The following is a 24,748-nucleotide window of genomic DNA, read 5'->3' as shown; positions in this document are numbered from 1 at the left end:
TATGACAGAGTCACACTGGTACTTGTGGTTCAATGACCTGACTGTGAGTGACTTAGTGGATCAGCCTCTGACAAGCAAATGACCATGATTTTCTTCTTGTGAAATTTGGTGAGTGGGGTATCTGTATGTCTCACAATAGCATCCCCTATATCTGGAGTACTGGTAGTGTGCTGGCTGGCCTTATGGGCTTTGTAGTTGAGGCTCCATGGGGTGTGGTTGTATGGTGGTTGGTGTCGCTTCGGTAGAGTGCTTTTTGGCTTGTCGAAGATAACTGATACAGGTCAAGTGAATGGGAGGCCTTTGGGGGTTAGGAGGATTGTCTTTCAGTGCCTCAGCATATGGTCTATAGGACAGCTGCACACTGTGTGTGATGGGTATCGTAAGTGTGTTACTGACAACCAGACTTATTTTGACTGCTTGTATGCTAGAGTCTTGCCACGACTGACATTGTGTAATTATATCTCTCACATTCTGTACAGGTTTCTCTAAGGATTAGTTGGGTGTCAGTGAACATGAGATAATTGCTACAGTGCCTAATGATGCCCACATCTGCCAGACTGGTGACACAGAAACTGGGAAAGTGCATATTTGTGACATCAGGTTTGTCTAGGTGAAGTAAATCTAGTGAACAAGTTGGGATACATTAAATATTGGTGAAATGCTTACAGGAGCCTATTACTATTCTTGCAGTCATGTCTATATTGAATCAACATAAGCACAGCATACTGGCACAGCGGATACTGCTGCCTCTCTACAAGAGAGTTTCCAGTTTGATTCTCATCTGGGATGTCTTCTGTGGGGAGTCTGCATGTCCTCCCTTTCTTTATGTGTGCTTTTTCCAAGTACACTTGTTTCTTCCCACATCCCAAAGATTTATTATGTCAGGTAAACTGGTGACTAAACTATCGGCAGCTGCACATGCAGTGTGTGATTTTGTGTGTGTGAGAGAGAGAGAGAGAGAGAGAGACAGAGATAGATGAAGAGACAGAGATAAATGAAAAGGTCTGCAAACATACTTCTGTTCATCACTGTCCCAAACAAATCTAAAAATATATCAAAGAACTATCTGGAGAATCCAAGATCATTACAGTACTGGTTACAACTCTTGCCTTCCTCTTCTGTCTAAAAGGCAACATGCCTTCAAATGTATTCCCATCCCCCCATAACCAATGACCACACCACCATTCTACCTCCTCCAAACACTTGAAGCTTCATTTTAATAACTTCAGAAAATATAAGAAAACTTTTCCAGAAAATGATCATTTAGATCATCATTGGGTTGATAAGTTCACAGGTTCAGAAATAATTACTATGCTTACATTCAAGGAGACCATCAAGACAATATCCTCCATTAAAAAGATTTTCCTACCTCATTCCAGAAGAACATGTGTGATCACTCATCTAGACTACTTTTAAAGGTTGCCAGGGAAATAATCTGCCTGATATGTAGGGGCAGCGTATTCCACAAATGGGAAACATGTTGGGTTAAGTACCTGTCATTCCATCTGGTGTTGATATAGCAATAGTTTAGGTCCCTAAAGCAGGTATTTGCTTTACTACCGATTATTTTACGGTAAAGGAGTTCAAAGACTGCTGGGTTATTTGAAGTACGGACGGATAAGCAGCAATTACTTCTCAGGAATCTATGTCAATGAATGCAGAGACAGGGTTTTAAGTTACCACAGTAGCTAAGGGTATTTTAAGTCTCTTGAACTGATTTAGGTGTTTTACAAAAGATCTGTAAAAGGTCATTTTTATACTAATTAAGTGGATATCTTTTAAAAGATAGTCAAAATCTTTTTTTTTCTTTCATACAATTTGGCTATGTAGTTACTTCCATCATATGAGCTTAGTTGTAAATGTTCCATCATGTTTATGTTGGACTGGTACAGATGCTTCTCTTCGCCATGCATTGTTAATTTGTTTGAACATGTAATTGCTTGTCTGACAAGTTTCCATATAGTTTCCACAACACTGGTACTACATTTTGTGCCAAACACTGAAGAATTGGAAGATAAGAAGCTGAAGAGTTGGTTATTCAATGAAAATAAAATCAAAAACACTTTCTGAGAGCAGGATTCAAATCAGAGATTACTAACACATTAACAGCTTTAAAAGCAGTAATGCAAACTTTTGAAAACTGAGTTGGAATCATTTATTTTAACACTGAAATGTGTGAAACATCAATGTCCTGCAATTACGTGCACTTGACATAGGGCAGGTGTTCTTAATTTACACATTGCAGAAAAACAACTTCAGACGTTTCAAAAATGGTGCAGCATGAACATATAGAACCCGTAAGTTTAATTGTGGCACCACACAGTACATACACGCAGTAAAGTACATACACAGTCAATACAAATCAGTTAAGAGGTGTTAGACATGATGAGCATTTAACAAGAATCTTTTTACTGAACTGCACTGATAAAAAAAAAAAAGTCAAAGTCACACAGCACACAGATCCAACTAATCCATGCATTATTGTATAGTGATGATGTGGTAGCAGGATTACACACATTAATCCCCAAAGAACACAAAATACCACACAGAGAACCCATCCTATAAAACTGTAATTAACAAATTACTGTTCAAGTAATTTACATTATGAAGTCTGACAACTTTAACTATGGAAACAATAATGCTTTTGCTGTCTTATCTCAGCCTTACCTTCAAATGCACGTGCAGCATCTACAAGGTTTGACCAATCTAAACCAGAGGCTGTGTCCGGCAAAGGCATCAGACCAGGGTCATTGAACTTTGACTTATCAGCTAAGGAGCCATCTGAGAACCAAAGTTCAGCTGCAAAAAGGTACAGTGACACAGCTGTTAATATCAAAAATTGACCAAACACTCATTTAAACTTAATCTAAGCTACATTTTCCCAACCATCGAATTGGCTTGTGGCCACACTGCCTTGATGCACAGAGGCACACAATTATTTATTTTATTTACTTATTTATTTATTTGTTTATTTTACATTTGTTAACCGGGAGAGTCCGACTGGATACATGTCCATTTTCAGCGGAGGCCCGGGGAGAAAAGCTCCAGGTACATAACAGACATATGAACATTGTTAATGCAAAAAAGGAAGATAGTTGAGTTCTAAATACAATATAAAGATACATCACATCTTGGGAAAAAAATAACAGCAGCATATAAAAAAAAAACATAGGTCAGTTACAAAGGCGAGGCGCCTTGTTAAAAAGCGGTTAAGGATAGTGAGGTAAAATAATGTGAAATTAAAATATTGTGATCCCTGCATTAACATAAAGCTTTGCTAAAGGCAACTGTAGGTTCCTGTGGTTTTACCCTCTTAAAACCATGATAGTTTCAAAAGTCAACAGTCAGCTAATCATAAAGGTAATCTAGCTTACTCAGCTATCACCACTTAGGGGTACAGACCAGAAATTAGTTTAGTGCAGTATTTAGCAGGCATTCACTAGAGATGCCTCCAGTAGAAAGTACTACATATAGGCTCTTTTCAGTTCTCATGTCTTTCTAGTGGTTAGTTTAGTCAGCACTGCATCACATTGGCAAGAGACTCTACTTGCAATTTTGTTTCTGTAGTAAGGAATACTTGATAGTATAAGGCAATGTTTTCAAAGTCATAACAGAAATGAATGGATAGGTTCACAATGGCTATACGTGAAGCAGGAGGATGCTGGAATTCACACAAGTATCCAAGTAAACTTTGGATCAAAATACAAGTGCAGGGGTAGAAAGGAATATTGCAATACTTGCTGAATAGATCTCTCTTAAAAATCTGTTGTGTTTATTAAGTCATAAAAGTGCACACATTTATTTTGGTAAGACTTATCAAAGCAGGTAACACAGGCATTATGAAATACTGGTTTGCAAATAAAATTTTACTTTCTTCATATACACTATTTACCAAATTTAAATCTTTACTTAAAAACATTTTACAGTTAAAATGAAACAGTTCAAAATACAGTAAACACTAAAAGAATAACATACATAAATTGCAATTATAGTACAATAAAACTATTTTAAAACACTATCAATGTTCACAATGGCAAACATACAGAGATTCAAATAAACTGTCTGAAAAGGCAAAAACCTTTAAAAATCCTCAGAAGAAGGCTTCTAATTCACAGGAGCCAGTAACAAATGCAATTTATTACAAAGGACTGATGTCAAACAAGTAAAGGACAGTCACCCCCACCAGTTGAGCCAGGCCCATGGAACAAACATCAGTACTCCTCTGATGATCTAAAGGGCCTGGCCAGAACACAGGCACCAGCTGATCTTTCAAGCAAACAGGATCCACACTATGTAGGGCACAAGTCACTAATAAAAGCTACAAAACTCAACTGACACTGACTGTAGGCCAGTGCAAATCCTGCAGAAGACTGGTAAAGTGAAAGCTACAGGAATACCTCCTTAATCTAGCCACTGAATTTTGCAATTCCTGTATTTGCAAAAATTCACCATCTGAGAACCCTAGATTGAGAAAGCTGCAGTAACCTAAGTAATAAAATACAAACACCTGAATCACTGTTGCAAGCTTCATACATGGATGAAATTCAGGATCCATTCAATATTTTTCAGATGGAAATAAAACATCTTGATGATGGGTGAACAACCTGACAATATCAGTTTATCAGCAACAGCAACACCCAGCTCATGGACTTGCAACAATATACACCACCAATAAATAACAAACATAGAAGGAGATGAAAGTGATAACGGATATACTGTGACATGGACTAGAATCTCCTTTGCCTTTCAGTTGCAAATATCTGGAATGTAACCAAACAACTTAACTTAAAAACAAGTTTCTAACTGTATAAAAACAAAAACATCAGCATAACATTGACAATAAACACCTCTCTCTCTTTTTCTGTAAGAGTTTCCTCCAATGGCATCAAATATACTGTGAACAGTGCTAAAACTGAAACCAGAGTAACCCCACAACGAAGAGGGTAACTACCTGAGGAACTTGATCCCGATACTGGGAGTGACCCTGGGGGTAAAAGGCAAACCAATCAAGCACAACTCAGGAGACGCCACAGCAAAGATTAATACATTCAATCATGATCCTGTGATCCACCATGTGAAATGCAGTCATATGATCAAGAAAGACCATGTCTGAATACAGGTTCTTATCTTAAGCCATCAAAACATCAAGATTCCTAAGTTACAGCTAAATGTTTGATCAAGAGATAAGTTCCATGCTTGATCAAAAGACAAGTTCTAAATTATTAGAAGTGAATAAGATAGCAGCTACTCTAGAAGTCTTAACGCTTTAATGCATAAGAGAGAACAGAGTACAATTTAGTTTTATTTAAGGATAGCCAGCATACTTTAAAACTAAAATTTAAAAGTTTTCTAAAAGCATACAAGATATTTTTTTAAAACAAGAAACATCTTTACTAAATTATGACTTCTGACATTAGCAATAATACATTTACAGTGGATATAAAAAGTGTACATACCCCTGCTAAAATTCCTGGTTTTTATGATATAAAAAAATAAGACTATAACAATTAATTTCAAAACTTTTCCCACCTTTAATTTGACCTATAACTTGTACAATTTAATTGAAAAACAAATAAATCTGTTACGGGAATAAATATAAAAATAACAAACAATAAGCTGGTTGCATAAGTGTACACACCCTTAAACTAATACTTTGTTGAAGCAACTTTGATTTAATTACAGCATTCAGTCGTCTTGGGTACACACCTGCCATCAATTAAAGAGACTCTGACTAACCCCAAATAAAGTTCAGCTGTCCTAGTAGGATTTTCCTGACATTTACTCGGTTGCCTACTACAGCAAAAGCCATGGCTTGCAGAGAGCTTCCAAAGCATCAAAGAGATCTCATTGTTGAAAGGTATCAATCAGGAGAAGGGTATAAAAAAAATTTCCACAGCATTGGATACACCATGGAACACAGTAAGGACAGTCATCAAAAAGTAAAGAAAATGTGGGACAACAGTGACGTTGCAAAGAACTGAACATCCCCTCCAAAACTGATGAAAGACCAGACGAAAACTGGTCAGGGAGGCTTCCAAGTAACACTGAAGGAGCTGCAGGAATTTCTGGCAAGTACTGGTTGTGTGCTACATGTGACAACAATCTCCCGTATTCTCCATATGTCTGGACTATGGGGTAGGACTGCAAGATGGAAGCCTTTTCTTACACAGAAAAATATCCAGGCCCAGCTAAAATTTGCTAAATAATACATCAAGTCTCCAAAAAGCATGTGGGAAAATGTGTTATGGTCTGACGAGACCAAGGCTGAACTTTTTGGCCACAATTTCAAAAGGTACATTTGGCGCAAAAAAAACCCCACTTTGCATCACCAAAGGAACACCGCCCCCATGGTGAAGCATGGTGGTGGCAGTATCACGCTCTGGGGCTGCTTTTCTTCAGCTGGAAGTCAAGGTGGAGGGAATTATGAACAGTTCCAAATACCAGTCACTTTTGGCCCAAAACCTTCAGGTGTCTGCTAGAAAGCTGAAGATGAAGAGGAATTTCACCTTTCAACAAGACAACGACCCCAAGCATACATCCAAATCAGCAAAAGAATGGCTTCACCAGAAGAAAATTAAAGTTTTGGAATGGCCCAGCCAAAGCCCAGACCTAAATCCAATAGAAAATCTGTGGGGTGACCTGAAGAGATGCCCTCGCAATGTGACAGATTTGGAGCACTTTTGCAAGGAAGACTCTGCAAATATTACCAAGTCAAGATGTGCCCTGCTGATAGACTCCTACCCAAGAAGACTAAATGCTGTCATTAAATCAAAAGGTGCTACAAAGTATTAGTTTAAGGGTGTACACACTTATGCAACTAGCTTATTGTGTTTTTTTTTTTATATATTTTTTTCCCCTAACAGATTTGTTTGTTTTTCAATTGAATTGTACACTTTTATAGGTCACACTAAAGGTGGGAAAAGTTTTGAAATTATTTATTGTGGTCTCATTTTTTTTATATCCCAAAAACCTGGCATTTTAACAGGGGTGTGCACGCTTTCTATATCCACTGTATATAACTGAAAACAACCCATACTGACATATCCTACCTTCTTTTAAACGTCATTCCTCCTCCAAAACATTTTTCTGCATGCATTGTTCTCACAATTCCTATATTTTCTATGTAATTTACTATTACCCTTTTACACAGATCCATTTTCTAGTTGTTTTGTCTCTTTTACCATATTCACTACTTCTAGTACAGTTGATTTAGACTTTGACTTCCATTTTCAAGTAATTGCTTTTTTGGCAGCCATCATAATTAGACTCAGCAAGGCCTTACTACATCTAGGCAATTCTGGTTCTGTATCATAGCTCAGAAATAATTCCTTAGTTACACCAATTTGCTCACCCAGTACTTCTGATAGAGTAGTCTGTAGGGATTTTTAAAAGTCTGACAACTCGTCAGTCGCCTTGCTAGATAGGGGTCTAGGGAAGTAAATATTGCGGGAAGAAATAGCCAAGGAACTGTTATGGCTAGGCTTGTAGAGGCCCTAGGGCCGATAGCATAGTACCAACCTATGAACTCATCAAACTCTCAAAAATATGTTCCCAATTACTCCTTTCTTCCCCATCACACCTCCAACATTTGCAATCTACCTGAGGAAACATTCATTGGAATCTACTTGGGGTATAAAAATACCTATGCAAACACTTCTAAGCAAATATTCTAAATTGTCTAGATTTTGTTGCATATTTGGGAGTCATACATATATTCTCCTATTGTTTTTTTGTGGCTCTAATCTCTGTTCCAAAAACTTTCTAAATTCCTCCGATTGATTCTTATAGTTACCATGCAATATTTTATATGCCCTAATTATCCCTTTTTCTCCTCCTCTGACTGATGCATACAGTTACCATGCAATATTTTATATGCCCTAATTATCCCTTTTTCCCCTCCTCTGAATGATACTTATACTTACAGTGCTATATTTTATATGCCCTATTAATTATCCCTTTTTAACACTGGCTTCTGTTCTAGATTCTACTAAAAACTCTTACAATGCTGGTCTTTTGCTTAGGATACCCCTATTCCTTCTCTTTGCCTATACTCTGATATCAATCCTTGATAGGGAAAGGCAATCTCTTGTCTGCAGTCCAAACAGATTATTGCTCCCCCTCTCATTCTATTATATTTTCCTCTCTTAATTATTTGTTATTGTTCTCACACATTAAACATAACCGTTTTTTGACTGTGTATTTCTAACTTTTGTGTTACACGCACACAATAATGTTTGACAGGCTGATTTTTAACACAGCTGTTTCTTATAATCTTCATTTGAACCTGTGTCACACTTTTCAAGACGTTTTGCTTTTAGTGAAAACCCTCAAATAAAAAAATAAAATAAATACACTTGGAAAACACCCCATATCATATTAAAATAGAACAAATGCACAAAACGATGTGCATCTTCAGAAAATTAAGTTTAATCCTCCAAATAGGAACAAATGCACCACATCATCACCCTCAAGCACAACCTAACCTAAAAATAAGACTACCCATGCTAAACTGTATGTCACAGCTGGGCTCCCACTTGGAATGATTGGTGTCTGTTCTTTTCTTATCTCTATTCCCCTTACATATGTGGCCAACATCTTCTATACTTTAAATTTTATGAAAATCTATATAAAGCAGAGACATATGATATTCAAGAAAAGGTAGAAATTAAAACATTTATGGAAGAATTATATATGCCAAGGACAGAAGCAGATGAAGCTCGATTACCAACAGTTAAGAGAAGAGAAGATGAGATAAAAATGGTGATGATGTACAACTAATCTGCAGGAAATTACCCCAGAACACATGATACTCCTGTGGAAGTTTGGAAGCTAGGCAGGAAGAAACTGATAAAGAAGTGGAGAGATTTGTCTAACAGTATTTTAAAAAGAGGAGAAGCACTAATATCCTAAAGGAAAGCAGTAGTGGCTGTAATACCTAAAGATGGTGAAGACTCATCAGATCCAGCTTAATATAGAGGAACATTTTGATTTAAACCATGATTATAAAGTGTTTAAGTCTACAATTGCTAAACAAATGGCAAAGGTGATGCTAAAATTAATAAGATATGGATCAGTGTGGTTTTGTGGAGGAGAGGCAAACATTTAACAGCATTAATTGAACAATGGTAATCCAAAGGGAAGAAGACTGTAAGAAAATAACACTGGTGTTGGTGGGTCTTGATGCAGGGAAAGCATCTGACAGAATAATCTAGGATTTTATGAGTAGGGCAATGGAAGCATTTGTATTCCCTGATAAAATTATAAGGTTGATTAGAGGATATATGAAGGATCGGAGGTAAAAATTAAAGTGGATGGGTTCCTCTCTGAAATCTCAGTGCTGTGGCATATTCTGAAACAGTTTCAAGTATTTTGAGATATAAAATTAATGAAGAAAAAGCAAAAGCTATAGCAGCAAATTACGTACTAACACACAAATTGGTTCAGCGATACCCATATTTATGGGGACACTATAAAACAAAGTACTTTGGAGTATGGATTGAAAAGGCTTCTGTTATGACAGCTAAGGATATGTGGGAAGAAGCTAAACAAAAGATAAAATAAAAACTGAGAAACTGGAAGCATTTGTTTATGGATATGGATAGCACGATACAAACATGGAAATGTTTTATAGTCCTTTTAGTTTTATAATTAGGTCAGGCATATTTTTATCAATCAGAGAATAATAAGATTTGAAGGAATTTATCTGGGAAGGGAAGAAAGCAAGTGAGGTAAGTTAATCCTTCCAATAAGAACAAGGTGATTAAGGATTACCTGATCTGAACTGATATTTTAGAGCTACAGAACTGAGGCTCATATATATAACACAAGTAGAAAGTTATAATGCTAAGTGGAAAGGGATAACGAAGCAGGGAGAAATTCAAGAAATAAGGAGCGTGTGGGATTTTGGATGTTATCCTTAAGAACAGCAACAGCTATACAGAATATTATATGCGTAAAGTAGCAGAAAGTATTGGAAGAACAAAGCCAAAATGAGAATGGAGATGGGAAATTTTGCAGATAAGAGATGACTGTAAACAGGGGTACAGAGAATAGGCAGGAGGGTGCTGGACTTTACTGGAGAAAACTGGCAAAGGAACCAAGGTACTGGCAGCAAATAACCAGAGAGGAAAAATGTAATAAAATGGGGCAAGGCTACAAAGACACTTGGACTGCAGGCTAAAGACCGTCTTCCTTACCAGGTAGAGACAGAGAGAGAGAGAGAGTACAGTTGTGTACACTTACCATAAATGTAGATGTTCGAGTGTATTCACTGTTGCAGTCATTACATTTGGGTAATCTGCTGGCAGGTTGCCCTCAATCAGCCTGAATAACAAAGTCTTGGGTCCTGCGTCAGTTGCTGTCTCCTCTTCCATGACGTCAGGTCGTCAGGGGTATAAAACATGCAGCCGACGCCATTTTAATCAGTTTTTCTTGCCCCAGATGTCAGGTGCCCCCCAAATGGGGTGCAAAAACATATAAACAAACAGTAAATATATAAATTCACCTTAGAAACATAAAATTTACCTTCAACTAAAAGCAAATACACCACAAAGGCTTTTGAGTATAGTGAAGGAAAGAAAAGATATAGAATGGGGGATGGCGAGTGGGTAACCCGGACTGCAACTGTGAATACACTCGAACATCTACATTTATGGTAAGTGTACACAACTATACTACATTCTTCATGTTTCACCACTGCAGTCATTACATTTGGGTAGAATCCCAAAGCTATGGATGGGAGGATGGAACTAAACAGCATTAGGAGCAGCTATAAGGCCCTGCAAGACTGCAGTGGCAAAGCCTGCCCTGGATTTAAAGAGAAGAGAGGTAAATGGTAATGCTTTGTGAACGTATGAACAGAGCTCCAAGTAGCAGCTTCTAGAATGTCTTTGGTTGGGACCCCTCTGAGAAAAGCTGCTAAAGTAGAGGCAGCCATGGTGGAATGGGACCTGATCCCCTTGGGCACTGGTTTACCATGGTGCAAATAGCAGAGACGAAAGCAGTGGCTTATCCATTTAGAAATAGTCTGCTTTGATATAGCCTTCCCCTCAAATCCTGCAGCAAATGCTACCAGTAGTTGCTCAGACTTTCTTAGAGATTTTGTCCTGTTTAAGTAGAAACTTAGTTGTCTGTGTACATCCAATGAATGCAGAATCCGCTCCCCCTGGTTCTGCGGATTTGGGAAAAAAGTTGGCAGGCGAATGGTTTGGTTAAGAGCCACACTGGATACCACCTTAGGCCTAAAGGAAGGATTGGTCTTGAGGGCCACCCTGTCCGGGTAAAATATAATGAAAGGCTCCCCTGCCATGAGAGCCTGTAGTTCTGAAACCTTTCTAGCTGAAGTGACTGCCAAAAGAAAAGCCGTCATCCAAGAAAGAAATATTATAGCCACTGTAGCTGCTGGTTCAAAAGGAGGTAGGGAGAGTTTGTCCAGCACAAAATTGAGGTCCCGTGTGGGAGTTGGTGCTCTCCTGGGTGGCCTTAAATTTTTGGCCCCTCTGAGATACTATTTTAGCAGTGGATGACAAAAGAGAGGAGGCTCTGTGTTGTAATGAGCAGAGATGGCAGAGGCATGGATTTTTATTGAAGAAATAGATAGGCCCTTGTCAAGCATCTAAGTTAAGTATTGGAAAATCTGAGGAATATTAGGCTTTGCTGTGTCTATTCCCTGTGCTTGGTTCCAAGCACAGAATCTCTTCCATTTATCAGCATAAGATTTTCTAGTACTAGGCCTTCTGGCTTCCAAAATGACATCCATCACAGGTTTACTGAGAGATGTGGTTTGAATAATTAGTTGATTAACCATGCTGCAAGATTCAGAGTTTGGAGCTGAGTGTGTAGAATTTGATAGTTCTGCTGAGACAGTAGGTGAGGTGTCAAGGCAAGAAGAAGGTGTGACATATTCCTTAGAAGCAAATACCAGTGTTGGTGAGGCCAGTCCGGAGCAATTAACATCATTTTTGGTTTTTCCTGTCTGACTTTTAGTAAGACCTTGGAGAGTAGAGGTAGAGGGGGAAAGGCGTAGACTGTTTTTTCCAGCTGAAGGATAGAGCATCCACTTTCCATGCTTTTTTGTGATGAGTTCTCATGCCGAATTTGTCCAACTGATAGTTTTGGGGAGAGGCAAACAGATCTATGTCCAGGCTTCCCCATTTCTGTGTTAACATGTTGAAGATTTGTGGATCCAGTTTCCATTCATGCGGGTCCATAAGATTTCTGCTTAGGTCGTCTGCCAGAGTATTTTGCTTTCCTGGCAAGAATTGAGCTTGAATATGTATTTGGTAAGTCAAGGCTGTGTTCCACAAGGCCATGGCTAGTCTGCAAAGGGGGTAGGAATGGGTACCCCCCCTGCTTGTTTATGTACCACATAACTGTGGTGTTGTCCGTCTTTATCAGTAGTTGTCCTGGATGAAATAAGTCCTTGAAGGTTGTCAGAGCATTCTGAACAGCTAGCATTTCTTTCTGGTTGATATGCAGATGCATTTGGTTTGGGCTCCATTTGCCCTGAATGCATCTCCCTACCAGGTGGGCCCCTAAAGCATAGTCTGATGCGTCTGTAGTTACAGTTTGGGTGGCAGGGGGGTACAGTGAATGACAGTCCTTTGTTTTGCTGACATGTCCCTGCCCACCAAAGAAACTCCTGTTGTAGGCAGGGAATGAGAGGGATCATTGTTTCCAGACTGTGACAATGCTGACTCCATAAACTTTTTATGTACCATTGAAGTTTCCTCATATGCAGTCTCGCATATGGAATTAGTAGAATGCAGGATGCCATGAATCCCAAAGCCTGCAGAATTTGTCTTGCAGATAATTGGGTTTTTGTTGCAATTTGTTTGAAGTATGTTGTCAATTACAGTTGTTTGTCTGGTGTGAGGTAAGCCATCTGGGCAGTTGTATTCAAGCTTGCACCCAGGAATGTAATTATTTGAGAGGGTACCAGTTGTGATTTATTTTCGTTTATGGTGTACCTTAGGCAAGCTAGAAGCCTTTTCACAAATGCCAGATGTTGAAGAAGAGTGTCCTTGTCCTCTGCCTGAATGAGACAATTGTCTGGATAAGGATACATTTGAATGTTTCTTTGTCGGCAGAATGCAATTACTGGTGCCATGCACTTTGTAAAGACCCTGGGCACAGTAGATAAGCCAAAGGCCAGTGCAGAGAATTGGTAATGCAAAAAGCCTGCTTTGAAGCGGAGGTATCTTCTGCAAGATTCCCTTATTGGGATATGCAGGTATGCCTCTTAAGTCTAGAGTTACTAACCAAGCATTCCTGTCTAGCATAGGCAGTAGCTGTTGTAAAGTTAGCATTTTGAATTTTGGAATGTCCAGGAACGTGTTCAGAATCGATAAGTCCAGTATTGGACACCATGAATTGTCTTTTCTGGGTACCATGAAAAGTCTTGAATAAAATCCTTGTCCTTTTTCCTTTTCTGGTACCGGTTGAATAGCCCACATATCCATGATTGTTGTTTTTAGGCCTCTGCCCACTGGTTTTGTGGCAGATCCGGCCATCCGTTTGGAATAGGCAAAGTATGAAAATTAAATCTGTACCCCTGGGATGCTATGTTTAATATTCAATTCACTTGTCCTGGGTAATTAACTGTCAATTTTGAGCATGAAGTGCTAGTTTTCTCCCCAAGGGGGCTGACAAAAGATAAGTGCTTGGAGATGGTAGAGGAAAGTCATTGAGACTGCTTACTGTAGGGTTGTGCTTTGTTACCTCCAGATTTGGATGTAGAGGCACCCCATTGCTTTGAGCTATAAGATCCCTGTGATTGATATCTGGAGCCTTTTGAGCGCCTGGGTTTTCCCTGAGTGGCTCTGTTGGACACAGGAAAGGACCAATTTTTAGTAGGCCAGTACCTACTGAACCTGGGTGGCTGTACTTGCAAAAAATATTTTACCATTTGCATAGATTTAGCTTTGTCTTCCATTTTCTTTAAAATCTCTTCTGCCTTATTACCAAACAGAGTATCATGCTGCAAAGGGGCATCCCACAATTTAGCTTTAGCATGATCAGGCAGATTTTGCTCCTTGAGCCAGGCATGCCTTCTTATCACAGATCCAGTAACAGCGGCCCTACAAGAGGCCTCCAAAGAATCAAAACCACATTGCAAAGTATGCTTTCCAACCTGTTCTGCTGCATGCAATAAATCCTGTAACTCTTTATTTTCCACACAATCAGAAATCAACATAATTTTCTGTTTCAGTAAGCCCATAACATGCTGTTGATATTTAAGCATATGAAACTGGCAGTTTGAAGCCCTGATTGCCAAGGTTGCAGACATATAAACCTTCTTACCCCATCTATCCAGCTCCCTGGAATCTCTATCAGAAGGGGTAGGATTTTTTGGCTGTAGAAGCCTTAACACCCTTGGAACCCTGAGAAATAGTCTCAGGATCAGCAGCAGGATTTTTGAAAAGAAATTTGTGGGAGTCAGGAACCCTGTAATATCTGTCTGACTTACTAGGAGCCAGAGGCAAGGAATCAACACATCATCCACAATGTCTAATACAGGAGGTATTGCCAAAGGTCTATGCTCAAATGTAATGACTGCAACAGTGAAACACGAAGAACATAGTACAGTTGTGTACACTTACCATAAATGTAGATGTTCGAGTGTATTCACTGTTGCAGTCCGGGTTGTTAAATCTTGAACCAAAATATTTAGAAGCAAAAATATACAGACGCTTAATAGTGCATTGATTAAATTTAGCAGAAAACCAACAGCAAGGCACATTGTGGTCAGGGCCTAGGCAAGGAATACAGTACAAATGAAAATCCTTATGAGGTATTTGCTTCCCACAAGTAATGCAATTATTAACTTTTACTTTCATCGGTAAGGAGCAAGAAAAAGTTTCCCCAATGGGGTACTTAGCTTTAGTTTGAAGACTTCGGCTCTGAAACTAGAAAACGAAAATGTCAGGAGTAGGCCGACCGGCACTTGCGAACTGCTTCTGCTATGGGCACCGTGCGGTAGAAAGACTGACTAAAATGGCGTCGGCTGCATGTTTTATACACCTGATGACTTGACATCATGGAAGAGGTGACAGCAACCGACGTAGGACCCAAGACTTTGTTATTCAGGCCGACTGAGGGCAAACTGCCAGCAGATTACCCAAATGTAATGACTGCAACAGTGAAACATGAAGAACATCTGCTCTTTTAGAGTTTTTAGTTGAATCTACAACACAAGCTGTTGTTAAAAAAAGGTATAATTAATAGGACATATAAAATATTACATACCTGTAAGACTCAATCAATGTTAGAAAATATTTGGAAGAGTGACTGGACAAGTAATTTACAAGAAAACAATGTGAGGCTATATGTATGGCTCCCAAATATGCAAAGTCTAGCAGAAGAATTATATTTGTTTGGAAGAGTTTACATAATTATTTTTATACCCCACCCGGTAGATGACAAATGTTGGAGGACAGATGAGGAAGAAAGAGGTAACTGGGAACATGTGTTCTGGAACTGTAACAAATTAGTAGACTTAAAAAAAATCCTACAAAGTACTCTTTCAAAAATATTGGGTGTGCAAATAGGTGTAACTAAGGAAATTATTTATTTGAGCTGGGGCACAGAATCAGAATTGCCTTGACATAGTAATTAATGCTTTGTTAACTTTAATTCTGGTGTCAGCTGAAAAACAATTAGTAGAAAATGGAAATGAAAGTGTAAACCAACTGTATTTTAAGTACTGCATATTGCAACAAAATAAAAAGAACTGAAAGCGGGATCTTTAGAAAAGGAAAGAAGTAAATTACACAGAAATAAATGGAAATTGTGGAAACAGTAGATGCAGAGTAATGTTCAGGAGGAAAAGGAGTGAAGTTTAAGTAAGGCAGGAATTTAGCAATTTAAGTAATGTTGGACTAATGACAGTTATAAAAAAGAAAATATGGGATGCATAATGCATGTAACTGGAAACAATAATAATGATTTTCTTTTAGATTAATGTACGTTTGCATACGTCTTAAGTGATAATTTAATAATGGTGTTAAAACCAAAGAAGTTATGTACTCACCATAACGTTCCATCTGAGTAGTTGTACTTCATTTGTCTTCAACCTGTGGGAATACGGATCCAGATTGGATCCGAGCCGGCAACTTCACAAGCATCTGGTCCGAGCTCCAAACTCCTCCCCTACCCATAATACACCACCACCGCCTTCCTTCCTTCAGATCGAGTTTGCTGCACCCTAAACCAAAAAAACCGACCCAATACACCTTACTGCACACAACTTTTCCAACCTCATGAAACAGACCAAAGCCTCTAAAGAGCGCTCTGCTACATGCCACGATGGTAAGACCAGGGGGAAGGGCAATTGAAGACAAATGAAGTACAAATACTCAGATAGAAAGTTATGGTGAGTACATAATTTCTTTATCTGAAGTAGTTTACTTCATTTGGTCTTCAAGCTACTTATACACCTGGGTGGCCCTCATGGAAAGATATTCCGGAGCACCGCGGATACAAAGGATGCTCCCCTTCTAGACATCAAATCCAATTTACAGTGAGAAATAAAGGTATGAGATGAGGACCACGTAGCTGAAGAACAAAAGTCATCCAAGGATACCCTACACCAAAAGGCCACAAAAGTAGCCATGGACCTGGTGGAATGAGCTCTAACCTGACCCGGAGGAGACAAGCCTTTGTCCTTGTAAACCTGAAGGATGCACAGAGAAATCCATCTAGCAATGGTCACCTTAGAAATGGGTTTACCCAAAAATGGTTTAGAAAAGGACACAAACAACTGGTCAGAATTGCGAAAGGGTTTAGTTCTGTGTAAATAGAAACGTAATTGTCTATGAACATCTAACAGATGCAACTTGTAGTCACCCTTATTTTTGAAATTTGGAAAGAAAACAGGTAAATTGATAGTCTGATTGATACTGGTCTCAGAAGCCACTTTTGGAAGAAAGGAGGGATTAGTATGAAGAGAAACCCTGCCCTTATGGAAAACCATGTATGGATCCTTGAAAGACAACGCTTGAAGTTCTGAGATCCTCCTAGCTGAGGTAATAGCCACTAGGAAGGCTGTCTTCCACAATAGAAATTTAAGGGTGGGGGGGGCAACCAGAGCTTGCAATACCATTGTAAGGTCTCACGGGGGAGATCTTTAACCAGAGGACGTAACAGAAATGTACCTTTGATAAAAGCTTTGCACAATCTGGAAGAAGCCAAAGAAGCCATGTTCTCACCAATGTGGAAACTGGAAATGGCAGCCAGTTGAACTTTCACTGTAGATGAACTAGCCCCTTGTTGAAAAATGTTTGCCAAAAAATCAAGGATAGCCAGAATTGGAGCTGTGAAAGGATCTAAATCCCTTTCAGAAGTCCAGATGGAAAAGAGATTCCATTTGCTACGGTAAATCTTCCTAGTGGACGATTTATGGGCTGCCACCAGAAATGTTTTGACCAAAGAAAACAAACCGAGAGTCCTAGCAATTAAGGGAACTGGAGCAGCCAAGCCGAGAACTTCAGACTATCCAGGTTCGTATGAGGGACCCTCGAGCGGTGAGAGATGAGATCCGGATGTGGATCCAAGACCCAAGGAAAAGCTAGAAGATGAGACCAGAGGAAGGGAAACCATACCTGGTGAGGCCACAACAGGGCAATGAAGATCACTTTGCTCCCCAGTCGATGCGCCTTCTGGAGGAACTTTGAGATAAGAGGTAAAGGAGGGTGCATAAAGAAGACCGGAAGTCCAAGCATGGACTACAGCATCTCTGAGGGATTCCCCCAGTGGGGGGCTCAGAGCAAAGAACTCGCTGCACTTCACGTTGGAAGGAGATGCGAAGAGATCGCAGCAAGGCCGACCCCACACTAGAAAGATCGGTTCCGCTACTGAAGGATTCAGAGACCATTCATAAGGCATCAGAATAGTCCGGCTTAGTTTATCCGCCAGTATGTTGGACTGTCCCAGAATGTGCGTTTCTACCAGGAAATGACTGGTGGAGATCGCCCATTCCCAAACTCTCATGGCCTAGCGACAGAGGGGATAGGATCTGGTCCCTCTCTGTTTGTTGATGCACCAGACCACCGACATGTTGTCTGACCGAATTGCAATAGTTCCTAGAGGGAGAAAGGCATGAAGGGCCTGCAACGCTAAAAGGGCTGCCCTCATCTCTAGACCACTGATATGCAAACTGGTCTCGATTGGGGACTACATGCCTTGGACAGTCCTTCCTGAGTAATGCCCCCCACCTTAGTTGGGAAGCTTCCATGGTCACTGTGGCTTGGGCAGGGGCTGTGACAAATGGATATCTCGTGAGTATTTCCGAAGAATGCATCCACCAGAGGAGGGACGCCCTGCAGACTTTGCTTATGTGTATCAGATGTGTCAATGGAAGTTCCAAATAGACCATTGCACTGCTAGAGTCCACTGTAGTACTCGCATATGCAAACAAGCACATGGGAGAAGTGTAATCATCACTGCCATAGAACCTAGGGCCCATAAAACTGACTGCGCTGAAGGAAGATGGGACTGATAGATGAAGGCAACATGAATCCGTAAGCTTCAAATTCTCTCCGAGGTCAGGAAGATTTTTGTCTGCAAAGTGCCTATCTGTGCTCTGATGTATTCTATAACCTGGACAGGGTTTAGGAGAGATTTGGCTGTGTTGACTATAATTCCTAGCTGGTGTGCAAGTAGTATGAAATAGTGTCTGGCCTGACAGAGTAGATGCTTGGTGGGAGCAGCAAGGAGCCAATCGTCCAGGTAAGGGTAGACCTGGATTCCCTGAAGCCTCAGGTGAGCCGCTACCACCACCATTACCTTGGTGAACACCCTGGGGACTGTGGTGAGACCAAAGGGCATGGCTCAAAACTGGTAATGCTTGGCCCCTAGCTGGAAGCGGAGGAACCTCCTGGAGCTTCTGTGAACCTTTACTTGATATTAAGCATCCTGGCAGTCTATCAAGAACATCCAGTTGCTCTCTTGCAGACAAGGCAGGATGGACTGTAACGTGACCATCCGGAACTTCTCTGTGGCAATTGACAGGTTTAGGGTTGACAGGTCCAGAAGGGGTCTTAAGTCCCCTGTATTTTTGGCACCAAAAAGAACCTGGAATAGATGCCCAATCCATGCTGATCTTGGGGGCCGGGCTTGATGGCTCGCTTCTTTAGCAGCTTGATTACCTCTAGTGTCACTGCCTCCTTCTGCGTGGGTATGTCTAGTAGGTGTTTGGGTGGAGTGGGAGAAACTACAAACAGGATTGTATAACCTCTGGATATAATCTGAAGCACCTAACGGTCTGATGACATGGACTCCCATGCCGTCAGGTGGAATGACAGGCAACCCCCGACTTCCTCCAGAGCAGAGCAGTCAGGAAACCACTTAGGGCTGCTGCACGGGCCTGTCTGAGAAAGGTTCTTGAGACCCAAAATTCCTCTGACTCCCTCTGCCTCTGCGCCGGCGTCTGTCTGTTCCTCCTCTGCCTCTAGTCCGGGAATACTTAGACTTCCGGAACCACATCTTCTTTTGCCCTCGCTGATTACGAGAAAAGGATCTTTGAGGGTTCGAGAAGCGGATCCCAATAGCAGACAGTCTTCCCATCCTTCTCACTCTGCACCAATGTGTCATGGATAGTCTTTCCACATAGGGAAGAGCCGTCATAAGGTGCATTCGCAAAAGACGCCTTAAAGGGTTCCTTGAACTGACTTGAGCCAGGTGTGACACCTCATGCCAATGCCAGACCCAGCCACACTAGCTGCTCCCTCGGTGGCGTGTGAGAGGAGGCATATAGACGTATTACAGACCACTTTCAAGGTGACCATTCTCGAGGAGAACGTACACCTGTCCTCCTGCGACATGGACTCTAGGGGTGACTCAGCTAGTTCCTTGACCAGGTTGTGCTGTAGTTATGTAACATAAGCCAAATAGTTCAGCGCCCTTATAGAAAAGGTTGCTGATGCATACACCCGCTTCCCTATGCAATCCATCGTCCTGGACTCTCGGTCGGATGGATGGACCATGGAACTCTCCTGAGCTACTTCCTTCTTGGGAGTGGCTGCTACCACAATACTGAGGACCCTTAATTGCAGGCAGGTCTGTCCACACGGGGGGGGCTTAAAATTTTATCAGGGCACTTTGGAATTGGCTTCATGGTGTCTGGTTCCTACCAAGCCCAGAGGTGGCCAAGTCTACTAAGGGATCTGCTGGGGGGGGGGGGACACCCAGGAAGTAGACAGGCCAGTGCCAAAGGCCTCCGGGAACACAGACTCATCCGAGGAAGGTTTTGGGGCACACCAACCTCCCCGCTGGCACAACAGTTCCATAATGTCTCCAAAGGATACATCCTCAGGAGGTGATCTGGGGGAACCTTCCCCTTCCTCCAAATCAGTGTCCTCAGTAAGGAACTCCAGGGAGGTGTCCAAGTGCCTCCTCTTGCACGTATGCTTACGAGGAACCTCTCCGATGGAGATCTCTAGAGAGGGCTCACAAACCACCTGATGTTCCTCAAGGGGAACCTTATGGGGCTCCTCGAGCACGTGCTGTCCCTGTGGTAAAATGACAGGAGTCGGGGTGGAATCCAAAGAGATTGTCAGGGGTCTTGATCCACTGGAGAAAAACCTTTCCACCACATCGAATGCCAAGGGTGAGCGAGCTTCCTGGAATGTCAGTAAGGGAGCTGTTGTCTCTGGATCTGACGAGGGATCAGAGCCAGGCCCAAAGGAAATGGAGCGCCAAGGAGATTGCCACGACTCAAGGTCAGCTCCAATGGGAAAAATTCCACCCCCTCAGATCCGACGCCTAGGCTACGGCTCCAAGAGCCGCTGAGATCCGAGCCAGTCAGGTCCAAGACGCTCCAGGTAACTGCCAGCGTCGAGGTAGCATAGCAGGTACCATCAGCGCCGGCCCCCTTACTCCAAAGTCTCTTGGATCCAGATACTCCGTAACAGGTCGTCGGATCGGAGAAGGAGAAATAGGTGTAATGAAGGGAAGCGAGCTGCCCCCCCCCCCTCCAGAGGGAGAGGGGGTTGCCAAGACTCCCATCTGGATTTGTGTATAAATAAATCTCCTCCTCATTTTATCCATGTCAGCTTCTTATAAACTGTGGGTGGAGCGCAACGATGCCACGGACTCCGACCTGGCTAGTCGGTATGCTGAAGCCTTAGAAGATGACCTAGGCTTCTCTGGCTCTGGTGAAAAACTGGGGGATCAGAGCCGTGGGGAGTCAGGTCTAGGTACAGACTGTACTTTTGGAGCAAGCTGAGCCAGAGACGAATGGTCCAGGGACTTCTTCCTCTGTATCTCCTTTGTGCTCTCTCTCTTTCTCTCTGCCCTTACAATGCTCTCCTTCCACAGGCCTAGAGGCAGGAGGGCGAGTCCTGGCCTGAGGAGGAGAGGCGGAGAGAGAGAAGATGCTGAAGAAGTGGTCACAGCCGTGATCGAAGAGGTAGTGGAGGCAACCACCTCCGTTGCAGGAAGGAGTCCCTTCAAAACAAGTTTTGCCCTATGATCTTTTAGGGCTCGTGGATTAAAGCCCGCACAATTGCTACAGCCCATAGAAAGATGGACTACTCCTAGGCAAACAACACACGGAGTGTGGGTGGCAGCTGGCGACAATTTATGGCCACTCTCTGTGCACTTTCTGAATATTTGTTTAGGCTGATCAGCCATCCTAAAAAAACACTGACCCACCACATGCTCAAAGATACACACAAAGACAGAGCTGGAGGGGGGGTCTAAATCACAAACTAACTTTTTTTTTTTTTTTTTTTTAAATGTGACACACCAGCAAGGGGAGGAAAGGGAAAAACCTACACTACTAACACACACAAAACTATTGAACATTTACCTTAAAGCTTCAAAAAACTACTCAACACCCAGAGCTCAAAGATCACGATACAAGCGATAGCTGTGGCAAACGGGATCTGGGGGAAGGAAGGTGGTGGTGGTGTATTATGGGTAGGGGTGGAGCCTGGAGCTCAGAGCAGATGCTTGTGAAGTTGCTGGCTTGCATCCGATCCGGATCCGTATTCCCACAGGTTGAAGACCAAATGAAGTAAACTTGTAACCCAGCTGATGGGTAAGCAGTGAAAACTACATGAATGAAGCTCAGACTAGTCAAAACATTCTGAAGTTACCTACTGTCAAGCCAAGTAATGAAATCCCACAAGAAAAGCCATGTGGGAGACTCCCTGACAAGGTCAACGAGGAGCTGCTGTGAGAAAAATTATCAGATAATTGGCTGGATAGTAAATGAAAAATAAGTGAGGAGAAATCTACAGTTCACTTCTGTCCCAGGACATATTCAAAGGGTACCAATCACACCAAACTTTACTGCATTTAATCAAAACCATCTACAATGAGATACCTTTGGCATAACTTGCATGAAGGCCCAGCAGAAAAGCCACCATTAAATGTGGCCTTGCTATGGCCCAGTCAGTTCTCCGTGAAAAATGCCACTTCAACTGTACAGAGCAAGTCAGTGAATTTTCCCAAATGAAATTTACCTTTTGGGAATATAAAGTTTTGTAAATATACAACCTGCACGTTTACTGAAAACAATCCACTCCTGTCTTGTCCAGTTTATGTGCCATAACATTTATTTAAATTGCATTATGCATCAGCTGGAAGACCACACCATTCGACCTGTTCTGGAGCTACCAAGTACATCTACATGCTCTGTCCCTGGTAGTGAATCAAATGTGATTAAAGATGGTGTGTGCATCAGCTACTTTGTCTTTAGTATCCTGAATCTTTTAGCCTGTATGTGATAGGGGGAACGGTGTTGCCAAGATGTGTATCAATCACACCTCAAAAACAACTACTGACTGGGGTGGAAGAAGGACAAAAGCTACAAAGAGGATTCCAAGGCGAGATGCTCTGAAGTATAGCCCTCCCAAAGAGCACTCTGCTCGTGGACTGTTAGTACAGTGTTTGTTAAATATATATACCAAGTGATTATATAGACTTTGCAAAAATGCTTCTCACTGATGAGCTCCTGATACATGATCAAAATGCAGACATTGCTATGAAGCAGTAAAGTATCACCAAACCATGTTGACCTAAGATACGACTGCCCATTTGGGGCATGCAAAAAATGTAGGCCATAATTCATCTGAAAAGGCAGAGGAAATAAACGTGTCTGACACTCATAGGTTCATAGGTTCATAGGCTGGTACTAAGCTAACTGCCTTTGCAGGCCATTTTAAGCCTAGCCACTTCCCCCATGTGAGAATCAAACCCTGCACCTTCTGTTTGTAAGGCAACCACCTTAACCATTACGAAAGCTAAGAAAAACAATGTCAACCCTGGTCTTAAGCACCTTCAGTTGTACAAAACTGTACAAAATTAAAATAAAAAATACTGACAATTTGTCTTGAGAAATACTAACACTGACATATACTAGTCAGCATTTTCATTCTAACATGTACAACTTCTTCAGAATGTTAAACTAAAAAAAAAAATAAAACGTACTGTGCAAAATTAAAACAATTATTACAATTTTTAAGCTCTATCTTGAAAAACATGTTTAATATTTATAGTTTTACTAACTCCTGGTCCATTACTTCTACTTAGTGGTTTGCTAGTAATACTCTGAAGTTAAGTTCACCAATGTAGGAGGGGCAAAGCCACAGGCACCAGCTTATAGTGGGTGCTAATCATGCATTATATATATATATATATATTTTTAGGTTCATTTTTATCTAAAAAATGAATTTCTACCTATGTTTTGCCTACTACTGTCTCTCTTTTCAGTCTTGTGGAAGAAGTCCTCAACCCTCTGTGCCACATCTTTACTTAGCAGCAACGAATCAAATGTGATTAAACAGGTGTGTAACATGTTCCCTAGCAACAATCTCTCACAAAATTCACTGGTGGTGTTAAACTGCAAGAAAATATATTGGGCTGCTGCAAATTTATACAGCAAGGAAACAAATAATACAAATCAACCCACGGGTAAACGAACTGCTGTCAATAAAGAAAAGTAAAAATGCGTAAATAAAAATGACAGTGCGAAGCACGGCTACCATACGATAAAAACTTTAATTTAATACAGGCTAATTTAATACAGGAAAGCGCTTTCACCACACAGATGTGGCTTCTTCAGACCATCTAATATAAAAAAGCAACATCTCATCTCAGCATTTATACATTAAATTAAAATAAAATCATCCAATAAAATTACTTACTTCACATTTCACCACACACACAAGCATCCATGCCTAATGCATCTCTCTGTAATGACATCATCCCCAAAACCGATTTTAAAGCAACAGTACAACGTTTCATACAACAGTGATATATTAAATAGAACATTCAGCTATAAATATATCCTACGGGGACTCCTCATTATATTACTTATTTAGGTATCCTCATAGCTTTCAATACTGGTTTAACAGAAACAACCCCATTAAGCCCTGCTCCCTTATTGGCTCTCAGCCGCAATATCCATAGAAGTTCTGCCCCCTCAGTCTTATTCTCTACATTTCCCAATCTAACAGTTTCCCTGATAACCTCAATAATCCTAAACTTAAAATTATGCTGTTCTCCAGTATTATTTATATATCTAGCAATGGCGCTAGTGGTATTCCTAGTGCGTACACTGTATAGATGTTCCCTTAACGAACTGTTTTGCCGACGTAACACAGTTGGCAACAGATGCACCGAGCCAAGTAAACTATATGCTTAGTATCATCAGCACAATCATCAATATATTCACAAAACCTACACTGCCCACATGAGAAAGTGCCTTTAATGTCATGTACTCTATTCATCTATCTGGGTAACA

At 41.0% G+C, this 24,748-nt stretch overlaps 1 protein-coding gene across 1 annotated transcript in view; it reads right to left on the bottom strand.

Annotated features, from left to right (window-relative positions):
• SIPA1L2 (signal induced proliferation associated 1 like 2) overlaps positions 1-24,748 on the bottom strand; it is a 2,064,602-nt gene that overhangs the window by 260,641 nt on the left and 1,779,213 nt on the right. Inside the window, exon 18 of the mRNA XM_044087172.1 lies at positions 2,668-2,799. Within this exon, the coding sequence (XP_043943107.1) occupies positions 2,668-2,799 (132 nt within the window). The remainder of the gene's footprint in view (positions 1-2,667; positions 2,800-24,748) is intronic.

The sequence above is a fragment of the Protopterus annectens genome, chromosome 1.part1 (assembly GCF_019279795.1).
Source record: "Protopterus annectens isolate FY-2018-M chromosome 1.part1, PAN1.0, whole genome shotgun sequence".
Lineage (NCBI taxonomy): Eukaryota > Metazoa > Chordata > Ceratodontiformes > Protopteridae > Protopterus > Protopterus annectens.
Note: the sequence above shows the minus strand (reverse complement) of the source record. Positions and strands in the feature narration are given on the sequence as shown.